The following is a 15,271-nucleotide window of genomic DNA, read 5'->3' as shown; positions in this document are numbered from 1 at the left end:
GGAATACAACCAGAATGTAACCGGAACGCAACCAGAATGTAACCGGAATGCAGCCAGAATGTAACCAAAGAATACTTTACAAGGCACGACAATTTAAGCCGAAAGCACAATTCTAAAGGATTACGTAAAGCTATTAAAAAGTCTAAACTAAACATTATCTCATACATTTCAGAGGGCTCGATTGGCTAACGGAATTCAGCTTTTACAAGATTAATAACTTTCAAAACAATACAGGTAGATAACAGTTTAACAAAAGACTATTGCAGGTAGTAATTACAGTTCAACGCTTATTACAGTTATGATCCTACACAAAATAACAGGTGTTTGTTACGGTTAAGGAACTGGAACAGTAACCTCTAACTTAGAAATGCAAAACGAAATAAAACAAATATGTCAAACATACCAAATTATCCGATTTTCTCTTCTCACACTCTTAAAGAAAGGTCCCTATTTTCAATATTCGTAATTTCGTAATTTGTGATTCTTAATTCTTAATTCCGTAATCATCGTAATTCCACAGGCAGTGTCCTTATTGCCTGTGCGTGCACCTGTTGCGTGTGGGTGTTTCCATTGCTTGTGGGTGCGTCAGTACAATGTCAAGATTATCAACTGATGTAATTAAAGAATCTTTTAGGTGGCATCTTCAGGGACTTTACAGAAAACTGCACATGTAATGCAACTTGTTGTTATGAAACATCGTTTTCTTATTTAATTAACCTGCCAAAGCACCTTCGATCTTATTGTTTAATACCAATATCTTGTTGGTGAACAATACTACGGAGGACTCTGGGCACTGACACGGTCTGAATGGGGCGCATGCTCTATGAAAGTGATTTTGTATCCACTTTCCTTTTCACTGAGTTGCTTAGGAAAGCGGAAAATAATTAACTTCGTTATAACACATGCATCGTTTGCTCAAGGTAGATAACACGAGGATTCCACTATGGTTGACGTACTGTTCGGTTTGTTTGCCTGCATTATCTTGGTACAATATCAATCGGATGCTTGATTTCCCTAATGCATTAACAGATTTGTTGAAACTTTTAACAATACTCATATTGTAATCTTGTCGGCTACTGTTCTTCAACTGGCAGTTGTTTTACACACACTGTACATTTTTTAAATACTTGTCTTCAACCAAACACGTTAGTTGCTAAATCTTGACAAGATCAAGGTAACAAAATGTTTGTATCTACCACACTGAAGAAATTCCCAGTTTAAAAGTATATTGCCAACGAAAAACATGTATTTTTTCGGGATCACCAAGTTGAAATACCGGAATATCTAATCAAAAGTGTTTGCCCAATCTATAAACAAACGCCCTACAGTCAAGGTGGATCTTTTATCTACACTAATGTGTTTACACTCCTGCGTATTCTGATGCAAAAAATGTCACTTGTCTTTGTGTTGCCTAAATGCTTCTGTCACCGTAAGTTTGGGGAAAGAAAAATATGAATTAGAAGGAAAACATATAACTGCTTCAAAGGTTTCCGCTTGTTAATGGAAAATGCGAAATTAATGCCTAATCTCATTATAGTTAAAAAGTGCCAAGAATTGGACGGTTTAGTTGAAAAAGATGTCTGAAGTCTTGATCAGACAAGGCCAGCTATGTAGCGCCTAAAATAACTCATAATTGACTTAATGCGATTACTTGCCAAACAGATCGGCGTTAGAAGTAGGTGATATGTTGCGAAAAGCGTCAGTGCAGAGACTTTGGGGCCCGTGGCATGATTGGATAGGTTGATGGGCTCAGTTTGTATCATGGATTTGACTGATCCATAGAGATGTGACAGTTGTCTCTTTCCACTATCCAATAAAATAAAGTTTATCAGCTTTCGTGATGTTAGCTACAAAGTATCCATAAACGTTTCTTTTTATTATTTGAAGTGATGTTAACATATCAATGCCAAAAACACTCTCTTTTCAGGGTCCTTTTTTTGCAAATAATGTATTGATCTCATTGAAGATAAAATCGTACAACCAAGCGGCAGCTATTTCAACCAAGAAAGACATATCATAATCTGGCATCTGATAAGCAAAAGCAAAGATAATAAAAATCAACAAATCAACGCTAATGGATAAAAACGTGACGGTCAACAAAGACATGTCAATATATCGAGTCAGGAAAACAGGGGGTCTCACACAATTCAGACCCTTCCGACTAAGCGCGCTCTCAAACGTTCTTCGATTTTCCTCCCGTGGCAGTCCAAAGCAAGCCTGAACTAATTCAATGAATCAAGAACAAAGACAAGACGATCGACCCAGGGTAGCTTCGTTTCTTATTGACGATATTCTAGCACCTCAGGCTCTTCCCACTGTTACTCAATGTACCAGTTCGCAGTCTGCTCTACAGTCAAGCTCGAGACATCTCTCCACTGAAGTCTCGGATAACACACTTATATGTAACCAGCCTTTGAATGCAGGCTGCCTCGCATGTTACGGTACAGTGTTCATGGTTTATATTCCTTATTACTATTATTACGTACGTGCTACAATAAATTCACTACCCGTTGTAATCGGGTTCAGAAATGCACAGAGTACACTGAACACGTTTAAAACTATCCTGTTATATTCGAAACGTTTGGCGATGATTCTGATCTGACTAAGTAAAAGCGGGTCATTTCTGGTAATGGTATGATTTCATAAAAATGAAGGATACTTGATAAAATTAAATCGCTGTTTTTAATGTAGTGGGGATTTGAAAACATGGTGTTTGTTTAAAGTTTACCACGTCTAACATCAACCCTGGTGTCTTTTTTCTATTTGTTTATCATATATTTTCTCGGTGTTAAATCTCCCCCATTAATTTTGCAACCACACAAGCACGTTTCTGCTAGATGGCCAGCCTAACCGATAAACGCCATAGTCGTATAGCACTACATGGATACAGATATTGTCTCCTATAACACAGCTGCTTGTTGTATAGATATCGTTTTGAAGAGATAGAGATATGTATGTATGTCGTGCTGCCACACTACTGTAGAGATAGCACTTTGTATTGCGTATACTACTGAACAGCTTCGCTCGCTGTGGAGATACATATTGGCGTATTATAAATTACTCGGTTTTTGGTGGACCTATCAATTGTAATGTATAGCCGACTGCCGATACTGTACAGATTTCGTGTTGTATGGGACTGCTTGGCGTAAAGACATCACATTCTATAGCCCTGTTTCCTGTACAGATATCTAGTGTATAGCGTGGCTTGTCGTAGAATTGACATCTTAACATGTCTGTGAGTATAAAACGTTCTGCGGATAAACTTTGCTTACTATTTGAAAAGTTTTTTTCAAGAAAGTCGACGGATCGTAGGCACCTTAACTAGTATTGTGCAGCAAGTGTTTCAAGTTATTGTTAAGCTCGAGCATGAGACCAAGGACATTGCCTTCGGTAGCGGAGATACACCCGAGAGAGCTTCGTTACTTTCTGTCTCTACTTATCTACCTTGTTCCCTTTCATTCATTTCTTATTTTATGCAGTTCAACAGGAAAACGGTTCTGTGTTCGAAAACTGCTATCCAGATTTACATTATGTTTATGACTTTATAAGTTTAATTTTTTTCCCGTTTGCTACAACGAAAAAATATTTGAAGTTATTTGTGTCAGTCGAAAGGATAAGACAACCGTGTCAGAACTTGCATCTTTGTTAACACAAAAGTTATCATTTATGATAATTTGCCTTTCTTTGTTTGAACTTTCTTTAAAAGGGAAGTTATCCGGCCAATATAGCGATATAAATGGGTTACTTCGATAATATCATAACGATAGTGTATAGACCACGAACCATATGCAAGAGGCCTGTCGGGGTATGGCCATTAAAAGAATGATAACGGTGAGGTTACTTAAATTCTTTATATATCATGAGATTCACAAACCGTCTTTGTGTGCTTGCTCTCTGTGGTCAGATTAAGAGATAGAGGCGCCTTTTTAGCTGTGGAGTTGTGATGTTTCCCTGACTGGCAAGAACACATAACGAAGAAGGTTGTTAACTTGGAATATCGCTAATTTTACGGATTTACGGCTGTTGGTTGAGATTCACTTCATGTCCGCGAGAGAACACTGATGAGTCCGTGTATGGGCACATGGTTCGAGCTGGTTCAACCTGAAAGGCCATGTTCACTGATTTTATATTTTATACATTACGATTCCTTTTAGGAATAAACAGGGTACCTAATCTGTTTAATGACAAGAAAAAAGGCATTCGAAATGGTATGAGTTCTGAATTAAAGGTGCCCAGTTAAAACAGCATGTCGTGGACAGGCCACAACAACCTTCAGCTGGTTCAGTTTAGTTTTAGCGCAGCAATTACATGCAGTCCAATCTCACTGATGTTAGATAATTAAACGGAATCGCTCAGTTCGAAACTTGGCATCGCTGTGAAGTTTTAGAGAAACCTAACGGAAAAAATCCCTTACGACTATCGACTGATGTACCACTAGATGAAGGCAAGAAAACCTAAAAAGCAAAAACGTCCGTGCACGTGGTTATGTAGTCAACAATACAGACTCAGTTATTCTATCTACCCAGTTGAACGTGCATGAAGTTACCGCGAAATCGATGCACAGGTAGTTGTCGTTTGAAAAGATACAGTTAGCATTTTCAGAATAAAGGAAAACGGCTAATCCACTGAAAAAAAAAATTGAGGTAAAAACCATCAGAGGAAACCTGAGTTTTTGTTAATTTTAATACAGCGCGCAAACCTCGTGGCTTTAAGAAAAACGTAGATGGAGATGAATTTAATACAGAAATTAGTAATATGATCCAATGTGGACTAGTTAAATTCATCCTTATCAGAAAGCTGTATACACATCTAAATGCTTCGATGACACATTTAATTTCATCATATCACTTTTCTTTAGTGTCGTCGGTATGACTTTGATGTACGACTGTGTCAATCTTTCCTCTCACACCCTCGATTTATGAATTTTAAGTTTACCAGTTTAAACGGTTTTCAATAAGATTAATGGGGCTTCGATTACTTTTGAGGTAAAATTATTACTCTATTTTCTACTTGAGCTGTTAATTGGTAAGGGTTCTTAAAAATTTAGCATTAACAACAACATGTTTGTAAATGGAATATAGCTTTCATAATTATTATTGGGCGCCATTTATTCTTTGAAAGAGCGTTAGTTGAATTTTCCATAAATAAATCTTCTCTCAAAATGTCGTCCTCATTTGAACGTTGTTTTAACAGTTTGTTCGCCTTTCAGCCGGGTAGTTTTGTTCTCGCCTATTGTTAATACTTTGTTTTCACAAGCTAAAAGCATAAATGGATAAAACCTGTCTTCTGCTCTACGAAAAACAAATATTGCATCTAGAGAGAAAAGAGTGATAAGACCTTTACCCAGTGTTAACAAACATAGCTTTTATAGGGAACATGGCAGTGGTGTTCACGTCATAGCGTGGACTACTCAGTGCCAACCACACTTCAGCTGTGTAGAAACAGCATCACGTGGCATTGACTGAGTGTCTATCAACTCATTGATTCGCACGGAAAGGATTTTATTGGGTGGCTGATGAGAGAGACAAGCACAGTGTTTAGTTCTAGAGGAGGTGAGAACAATACAGCCGTACGCAATGAAATAACACATCGGCAACAAGAAATAATCTGACATTTCATCAGTTACTCTGCCAGTTTTCCAGTAAATGGATGAATTCTGCATCAAAGTGTGGCGTTTGGTTTCATTTGTTTAGTTTTAGGTGGCCATTGAACAGGGTTACAGGCATAGGTTACTTCAGTTTTCTATTTTGGCGGGATTGATAGATCATTATTTTTCTTCCTCGCATTTCCAGGAAAGGGAATGAATATAATATCTCCATTCACTTTATATGCAAAAGTTGGATACCCCTTGGGAAACAAATGAGGATATGTATGAGTGGTATAAAATAGCACTTTTTGGATTGATCTGTTTATTAAGTAGCGGTTTTATGTTTGGGTTTGAACTGACCGCTCCGCGAACTGTTCAAAAAACTAGCAATTCTCATTCTTTTGACTGAGGAATATGCTTTTTGGATATCGCTTGCAAAATCTCGTGAATAAATAACCTGTCCCCCGGCAGAATTTCCTGGACTTATTATTTAACTAGGTAATGAGAAAACAGCAATAAGCGTCCGTTTTAATTGAGAAGTGAACTGGCAGGTTTTCGGCTTTTTTTTGTTATAAAAAGAATATGCTACTATACACTTCAGGCCCATTTCATGAAGATAGTATATTTTTTTTTATCTTTTAAACCAGATATCGTTAGCAGTACAAAGAAACGGAACGGCCGCCATTTTATTTTTTAACTATCATACGGATTAAAAAAAAAAACGCTATTGATAGGGTTTCCGTGTCTTACAAGTTTTTCATATAACTGCATCCAACTGTACACCCATGCTAAGGTCACTAATATAATAAAACCGCTGACTGTTTTGTCACCACAGGATCGCATTGTCACGTGTCTCGACACTCATGCTATTGGAGTCCTCCATACACATGTCTTACACCAGCCCATGGATACAGCTACCATACCAACTCTTCTTTCTACAGCACCTCCTCAGGTAAAAATGATTTAACATTCGATTTATCACTCTTGAGGCAATAATGGAGTGCATACCAAGACCGTGTATCTTTACTGGCTGGTAAACGCCAAGTTCTGTCTTCCAGCAACCGCGATCAAGTGTAATTTTTGTTGTGGTTTTTGTTATCAAGGCGGGTTCAAAGACTGACCATGGGGTTATTTTACCGAAATTTATCGAATGCCTGAATACCTGTGCCAGTGAATACCTGGGCAATAAATAGTACGGTCCTTTATTTAAACACGATCGGTATTAAAGCAGTACAAGTCTCTGGGGTCTTATACTCACTTAGATCAAACCATACAACAGGACGAATAAAGGGATAATGGAAACTGAGGACTGACTAGAATGGAAAATATACGATGAAACTGTAAGGGATAATACAAACTTAAGACAATTGTTATCTGCTAATAACATTTTTCTACGCGCGTTCAGAAAACCCATTGTTATGATTGCCTCAGCTAGGTTCGTTAATAAGGCACAACCTCGTTCGTAGGATTTTTCCCTTAGAGATGGGGGCGGGGGTAGGGGGGGGAGCCCTGTGAACGAGGTTGATTAAGGCATACATGTATCGGAATATCATGAAGCGAAAAATATAGACTTGCAATGGCGACCTTGAAGATTAGATGCCCAACTTTAGGCTTTCATCCTATACAAAATAGTATCCCTATGGTTAATACGGATCCTATGGGTGCCATGTGTTGCATAGGACAAGAAAATGGAGGTTTATCGGTATAGAAATCGCCCACAACGCCTTTTTGGCAACCAGCACATGCACAAAGTAGTCTTTTATGTTACTTATAATCAATTGTGTCAGTTCTAAAATGGAGACTATTGTTCTGTGATGTACGCCTTCAGACCGTTTGACCTTTCCATGCCATCATGTTACATTAACCAATGGAGCACTTTTTCCGTGTTTACACAGCTCAAACCCTCATCTAAACACGAGGGGAGTTCGGAGAATTCCAGACACTTAGTCAAACCCGGAACGCAGTAAAGTTTTTGTGTTATTCTCTGTTAACTCAGTGATCTTTGAACATGCTTCTGAATAACTATATCGTTTATGCAATTTCAGGGATGCTAACAAACTCATAGAAATTGAGGAGTCTCTCGCGAGAAAAACCTATAAGAGGTTCACGATTACGCAATTTTGAGCCTGACAAGATCTATTTCGCTGCGAAATGAAAACAAATTTACTTCTTTCTGCGAGCGCTTATAATGGCTTATCTGAAATAAATAAGAGTTTTTAATAAAAATCTGTCTGTAGACAGCTGATAAATTCAAATGGAGTGCGCTCAGAGATGGTCCTCACTGTATACACTGCATACTCCATTTACTGTTCATATTGCATAAATTATCTATATTGTTTTAGTGTCACCTAACTAGTGGACTAATGCAAGTCCCGCATTTTAATTGGCTACGCTACTAGAGGGCTATTAGTAATAGTCCTCGAGTAGCGAAATTGGCGCAATCGAGTGTGACACTTTCTTTCATTTTATTCCCAAATAAATATATCTTCAACTTGCATTTGCAAACTTTATTATTGCCTTTTCTGTCCGACTAGTTGGGTGATACTAAAACACTTGCACTATTTAACAATTAGACCCATTCGCCCTCAAGGGCCACGGGTCAATAGCCCATTCGGCTTCGCCTCATGGGCTATTGACCCGTAGGGGTCTAATTGTTAAATAGTGTAAGTACTATACATGGGGAATCCAAGAATGCCTCCTCGGTCTTTGGCTTGAAGGTGCGGGGCCAATAAAAAATAAGCCTCTTTGTTTCTTCAACACACAACCTGTGCTGGTCGACCTTCACAGAAAATTGCTATTTCCTTTTCTCCACACAAACCAATTTCGAGTTTGTATAACTTTAGTTCCTTGGACGTAAATGCGTTTTATCTACATCAGTGCACGAGTGAGTAGTTCTAAAAATCAGTTGTTTCTTTTATTAGATCCTTTCACTAACTGTAATAACAGACACCCATCAACCTCATCAGATATATGTACCCAGTCTATTCATGAACAAGGACGATCGCGCAAACCCAGGAGACCCTGGACGCGAGCAGTGTTCTCTAACTTGCAGCGGAAAGGACTTGAGAAGCGCTTTCAGGTGCAGAAATACCTAACAAAAGCAGATAGACATCAGCTAGCTGCAATGCTGGGTTTATCCGACAATCAAGTCAAGGTGTGGTTTCAAAACAGACGAATGAAATGGAGACAAGAGGCCAGAGAATCTGTCACAAGCACTAACAATGAACAAGACGATGCTTCAGAGGAAAGCTAACAAACAATAAATGTGTAGTGACAACGATGTGATCCCGTGACACGTGATAATCGACGACAGAATGGCTCCTATCGACGAACATACTGTCTCTGTACTATAATTAAAAGAGACGCCAGAAAGCAATTCTGGACTATAGTCAAACTATGTAAATATATGAATGACCAAATAAACGACACGTCATTTGGTGATATCAACAAACAGTGAACCACTTTACATGAAGCACGAAAACCTCTTTATAGTCGTAAAATCCTGTGTAAAAACCTGTGATAATACCAAGCGACCCTCAGACTCTCTGAGTAGATCCAAAAGAATTGGATCCACAACACCTCGACTGATATTAATCAATCTGAAACCGCGTTTTTGAATTCCTAACCCAAACAATATTTTATTGCGGTGCAGGTGGGGGGCTTATTTTCCAGGGCGGGTGGGTTGGGGTTTTATCGGAAGGATTTATGACACTGGGGGGAAGGGATCATATTTTCTGCGGTGCTTACTTTTTAAGGTAGATACCTTATAAGTAGATACCTTGCATGGTATTGACTTTGAGGCGCCATCCGTACAGACATTTAAAATGCTATTGAATATTTTTGGATACTCTAGTAGAGAGTATTTTAATCTTTCAGCTATCAAGTATTAACCGCAGAGGATTTGAAATCCTCGCTCGTTCGAAGAAAAATAAACTTCTCTACACAGACTAGGCGTGAACAACGCAAGCGAGAAATTTTCACGCCATCCATCATGCCACCAATAGTTTAGATCAAACTGAAACGTCTGCATTATCCAGAAGATACGATAAAAAGAATTGCTTCATTTGTCCTTGCTACAGTACACGAGATGACTAGAACAAACTCAGCGCTACGCGCTAATTTGTTATTTATCACCTCGTATCTAACGCGGGCTCACGGAATAATTCTTTTATATTACTAATCAATTTTCCGAGAAGAGTAAAGACGACTAAACGGACATTTGGCTCTACACGACCTTAAAACTTCAAAATTGTTGAATAGACTGATGAGCGCGCAAACGAGACGACTCGAACCACAAAAGCCACCGAAACGAAACGGCGGGAAACGAGCGAAACAAGACGAAGTAGCCGAAACGAAGGAGATCATTACAGCTGATCATTACTAAATGATTGTGAGCCAAACCCTGAACATATTCAACTGGATTTTTTTTTGAGCGGAAGGAGGGTATAAGGTGAATCTACTTCTGCACGTTAATGTAGGACATTTTTGGCCAAAAGCAAAATGATCTATCAAAATGAGCAAAATGATCATGTTGAGAGCGGTACAGCGACCCAACAAAAACAGGGTTTTGAACCGCAGTTGCGATCGCGAAAAAGAATCCAAGAAAGAGTTAAAACACAAACAAGCGCAGAGTCAGAAATGATAATAACGTCATTGTTCATAGGGGCTCCATTGTCTGGAATGCCTTATCACGCCACCTTAACGGGAAAATACGCGACTTAAAGACTTATTTTGACATGGCCAGACGAATACCTACCTTGCATGGTATTGACTTTGAGCAGGAGCCATAATCGGGGACGGAGACCGTAAGTCTTGGGATCCGCGCGCACCTATGATATGGGACAATTTTTCTATTTTTAGAACAAATTGCGCCATCCTGACGTCATATATCCGCGCGGATCCACGCACATGTCGGGGGCTCTCGCGTGGATGTTGTCACGTTGCGTGATCAAATGGCGAGAGTTGAGAGATCTTGAGGGATTGATTATCTTGCGTATTTTTCACAGCGATGGCAGGGAATAAGGCAGGGAATACGAACCAGGGCGCCTATATGTAGTTTTATGCTCTGAGCTAACGGAAAAGGTGGGTTTTTCAGGACTTCAATCTCGCGCTGGGAATGAATAATAAGATCTGGTCGCGCTAGTTGTAAGCTTACGCGTATGTTTTTGCGTTTGTTCTGACAAGAAAACTCTCTACTCTGGTATCGAGTTAATTTGTGAGTTTCTCAGACAATGGTTAATCATAACCAAAACCTGTTTTGATGGTTTCTTATTGTTTCTGCTTGTTTGGTGAGTTTGCAAAAGTTTTTGAAAGGAAAGTCTGACGCGTACAATTAGCTCATTTGCATAGTGCAGCTCGTGCACTTTCAAGTCCGAGTCGGTGTTTTCAATTGTCAACAAATCTTGACAGAGATTTCTTTGGTTATCTTTTGTGCTGAGATGCTGCAACAAATTTCACGAACGCAAAAAATGCTACTAATATCATGTGTGTTTCTTCAACATAAGCATAGTGAAGTTTTACACTGCGAAAATGAAAATAAACAAGGAGTTTTGATAACTCGATCAACAAAATCGAAATCGTTATTCGAAGTTGATTAAAGAAAGCGTCAACGTAACTTTGCTGATTATTTCTGCTTTATTCACATATTTTCAGCTAAGCTTTTAATATGTTCTCAAACATTTATCAATCTTAAACATATTTAAAAACTATAGAATTATTGTTTGAGTTCGATGTACGTTTTCACACGAAAGTGCGGCGTAAGTACAATTTGTCATGTTTACTGACTGTACAAAACACGCATCGGCGGGCGCTCTCATTCATCGACAACAGAGAATTTGGTGGATTTTTACACGAGTAAAACTGAGCAGTATCTACGAACGTAAAGTTGTTGGGCCTTGATGAAACAGCAAGCGTTGCTTACAATTCAGGCGAAACTCAAACTGACCAAACTAGCAATTATTTTGTTTCACTTTTCAGTCGCGATAGACTAGCAAATTGCTCGCAAGCGTGTGGCAAGAGGAGCTAGGAAACTATGAAGTCCTAAAGCTCTGCTATATCTAAATATATCCAGCTAGTTTTTTGCTGTGTAATGGAAAAGCTGTTAATCTTCAACATATGTGAAATTTAAAGTGGAGTAATGTACAGCTCATGTAAAAGAAGTATCCGTCGGAACACAACTTAGTCAGCGATATATATAAGCTTGAAGCGGAACATACCTAAATTCGACACTGTCTTACTTCACTCAAACTGGAGCAGCTTACGACGAAAATAGTGGAGAAAAATTCCAACAGACGTAAACGCGTTGAGTTGTGGGCCAAAAACATGAAAAATTTCGGAATTTCGGACGCCACTTCCCTCGCGCGACATCCGCAAAAATCCTCGCAGCATGTACGCGCGTGTGCCGCAGGCGATGGCGCAATTTGTTCTAAAAATAGAATTATTGTCCCATATCATGGGAACAACCCCAATACTAGAAATGGCGCGCGCTTACGGTCTCCGTCCCCGATTATGGCTCCTGCTTTGAGGCGCTGTCCATATAGATATTTACTGCGCCTTTCAATAACATGCGGACTCTAAAATCCAAAGCTCAACCGACAAATGCGTTTTTCGCTACCGTCAATCAAATGTTCGGCGGCTCCTCCCAGCTTCCGACTATGTTGTCTGAACTGTGCTCAACGATTTGATTTGATTACCGCGCGCTCGGCAGTAGTCGGAAGGTGGGAGGAGCCACCGAACATTTGATTGACGGTAGCGAAAAACGCATTTGTCGGTTGAGCTTTGAATTTTAGAGTCCGCATGTTATTGAAAGGCGCAGTAAAATGCTATTGAATATGTTTGAATACTCTAGTAGAGAGTATTGCCAGTAATCTCTCAGCTATTAACATTTTTAGGAATTTGTTTTTCAAAACAATCCTTTATTTATCTTTTTACATTTTTAGTTATATACCGCCCCACATACCAATTTTGAAAAGCTTTAAATTTTATTGCGCATATCGATCGATTCTGATCTATTGTTCTCTACTATAATTGGAAAACAAAGAGGAACTAGAACAAAAGGAGACACGCAGACGTTTCAACAGAATCGATAATAATAAATAAAAATAATAAATAAACATATTTATGCAGGATGACCATTTCAGTTATAAAAACTGCTGTCAACATGGGTCCTGCGTAAAATAAATAAATGAATAATTAATAAAATAAAATATAAAATATGCAAAAAGCTAAAAAGTTATATAAGAAATCTAAAAATATACATATAAAGAGAGATGAAAAGACTGGAACTAGATTCATATACAATTTAGTCGATTCTAAGTTATCCCTATCAATAACTAATTTGTCCTTACGTCATAATCGATACCAAAAAGCTTCATTTGATTGAATAAATTATTTTGATGTCTTCTCAAGTCACTCACGTAGAGTCGTAGACGATCGCGAGAGGGAGGTAGTGACTCTGGGGGCAGCAAAATCCTAAGTAGTGATGGTGGAGGGGATTTAATCTGAACGTCCATTTGACATTCAGCGGGGAATAAATAAAAATCCTAACCTCAACCGGTGTTATTTAGTCTCATGGAGTGGGGAATTTGGGAAAGGAAGGGAAAGTCATAAGAGCCATCCTTCTGGATGGTTGACCTGAGGTGCTTTCCATTCAACAAAATATTCCAGAACTTTCGAAACGGGGGCAAGTGGCAAGACAATTTCCTTAAAAAGTTTCCAGAAATTCCGAAAACTGTTGAATTCCGAAATGTGAACCATTCAGCCTGAATTTTCGGAGGGAAAGTTAAATGGATCGGAAATTTTCGAAAATTGGTGGCTTGATCGGAAAATGCATTCTCGTCCCCAGAGGCGCGCGATTATTGGTCAGCAACAAGAATGTCGACCTCTGGCCGAACCCGAATTTTTGAGCGGCGCAGAGTATTACTTTCGTATTCTCAGCCAATCAGATTTGTCAGATTTGACAGGAATTCCGTGAATCGACGGTTTCCAGTCGGGTAATCCTGGGCGCTTTCCATTCGACCAAAAATTCCAGTGTGAATTTCCAATTTCCGGTTAACTGTACCAGAGTGGAAAAATCGCAAATATAGAAGCAAACAGAACACTGATACGTCGACACTGTGACTTTCTATTGACTACAACAGCAGGGACTTAATACAAACCACAACGGCAGCGAAAACGCCCCAAAAGGGTTTTTAACTCTGCACGTGTTATAGAGCCAACCTATGCAAAACAAACAAGTACACCACGGGGCATTATTCTTATTAGGTCGATTAGGGTCAGTTCATGCCTCTCAGGTTCGTGCTTTCAGCATCTGGTTTTCTTTGCAAGAACTTATCAACTTCAGTGCGACACAAAGAGGAAAACAGACACAGCTAACAACATCTCACTCAAAACCCTACCGTGAAAATCAAAACACAAGACTATAACAATATCATTTGATAATTTCCAGGTCAAATGCATATCATTCTTTGTAAGACTCTGCCTTTCTCCTGCCAACCCCTTCTCCTGCAAGTTTAATCAATGAATCCCCTCGCTCTTATCTCACACTCTCATAGGTAAAACAGGAAATAAATCAGCATTGTGGGTTCACCCTTCCCCTGGGACCCTTCCCTTCACAACGTCTCCTAATTTATAGCCCATCAATATTTACTACATGTTATTTTAAGAACTGCTCAAATCGGTAACCAGGGATTTTATGTAGCACGATATTTTTTATTTCGCATACAATAAACCAAAGACTTTCATTAATGTAAAAAAAGCCCCCTTCCTCTAAAGGTCTTTTCACAACTGAAAATATTTCTCGTCAAAAAGGTGCAACACTGCGACAACAATCAAGAGTGACGTAACAGCGGCGCTAACGGACTCGCGTAACCAGACTACCTATTGTTTAAACACACTAACAAATATAGCCTGCGTTGCAGGCGTAAACGGGGAAGGGGCAAGGGGGGGTACTTTGGGAATTTCTGGGTGGGGATGTGCCGCTAGGACCCTGGAACCCTTAGCTTATACCAGAGCTAGTTCAGCTGAATTTTGCTACCCTATACTAGAGTAAACTCCCTAAATCCCCCCATCTATCGACACTGTTGAGGCTGATTTGCGTAAATTTAAATTTGCCGATTTGATTTTTTTTTTTTTATATTTGAGTGGCAATTCCTGGTTTCCTTAGTCTAAATAAAATCTTCAACCAACTAGTCAGTTTTGTAAAAAATTATACCCTATTCTGCACCCAAACGCTCTGATTTATATACCCTATCCTAGAGTAAACTGCTTAAAAACCATACCCTTCACAGCGGCACATACCTATGTAGCCCATGTATGGCTGTGCCCCCCCCCCGGGGGGAGGGGTAGGGATCAGACACCTGGTTCTCGAAAGCCCCGGAAAGTTTTCGGGCCCGAAAAGCCATTTTTAGTTAATCAGTATTGAAAAACAGAGAGGAATACACGCCTGAAACTTGTATGGAACAGAACCTCTGTTTATACTAAGAATATAATTGCTCCGGCTATCCGGGTGCGAAAACTTTTCGGGACCTTCAAGAAACGGGCCTCAGGTGGCAAAAAACGCGATGAAGAAGGGAAAGGAACAGCATCCTATCCCGATAAAGAAGCCTGTTTCCAATAAGCAGCCCAGTTTAAGGCGGGGGTTAACATGAAGGCCATATTTTTGCTGGGTGTTATGGTTTGAATGCA

General features: G+C 39.3%; 2 protein-coding genes across 2 annotated transcripts in view; both read left to right on the top strand.

The window, feature by feature from the left end:
* Nucleotides 1-1,724: 1,724 nt before the first annotated feature.
* On the top strand, nucleotides 1,725-9,244 carry LOC145470070 (uncharacterized). The gene is made up of 3 exons (XM_081453901.1): nucleotides 1,725-2,441; nucleotides 6,423-6,539; nucleotides 8,509-9,244. Exons 1-3 carry the CDS (start codon nucleotides 2,231-2,233, stop codon nucleotides 8,838-8,840), a joined length of 660 nt encoding a protein of 219 aa, XP_081310027.1. The 5' UTR covers nucleotides 1,725-2,230; the 3' UTR covers nucleotides 8,841-9,244.
* A 5,055-nt stretch (nucleotides 9,245-14,299) lies between these two features.
* LOC145469165 (TNF receptor-associated factor 3-like) overlaps nucleotides 14,300-15,271 on the top strand; it is a 12,487-nt gene continuing 11,515 nt past the window's right edge. Inside the window, exon 1 of the mRNA XM_081452866.1 lies at nucleotides 14,300-15,271. This exon is cut by the window's right edge and continues 783 nt beyond it. The gene's annotated coding sequence lies outside the window, so the exon portion shown is untranslated.

The sequence above is a fragment of the Orbicella franksi genome, chromosome 15 (genome assembly GCF_964199315.1).
Source record: "Orbicella franksi chromosome 15, jaOrbFran1.1, whole genome shotgun sequence".
Taxonomy (NCBI): domain Eukaryota; kingdom Metazoa; phylum Cnidaria; class Anthozoa; order Scleractinia; family Merulinidae; genus Orbicella; species Orbicella franksi.
Note: the sequence above shows the minus strand (reverse complement) of the source record. Positions and strands in the feature narration are given on the sequence as shown.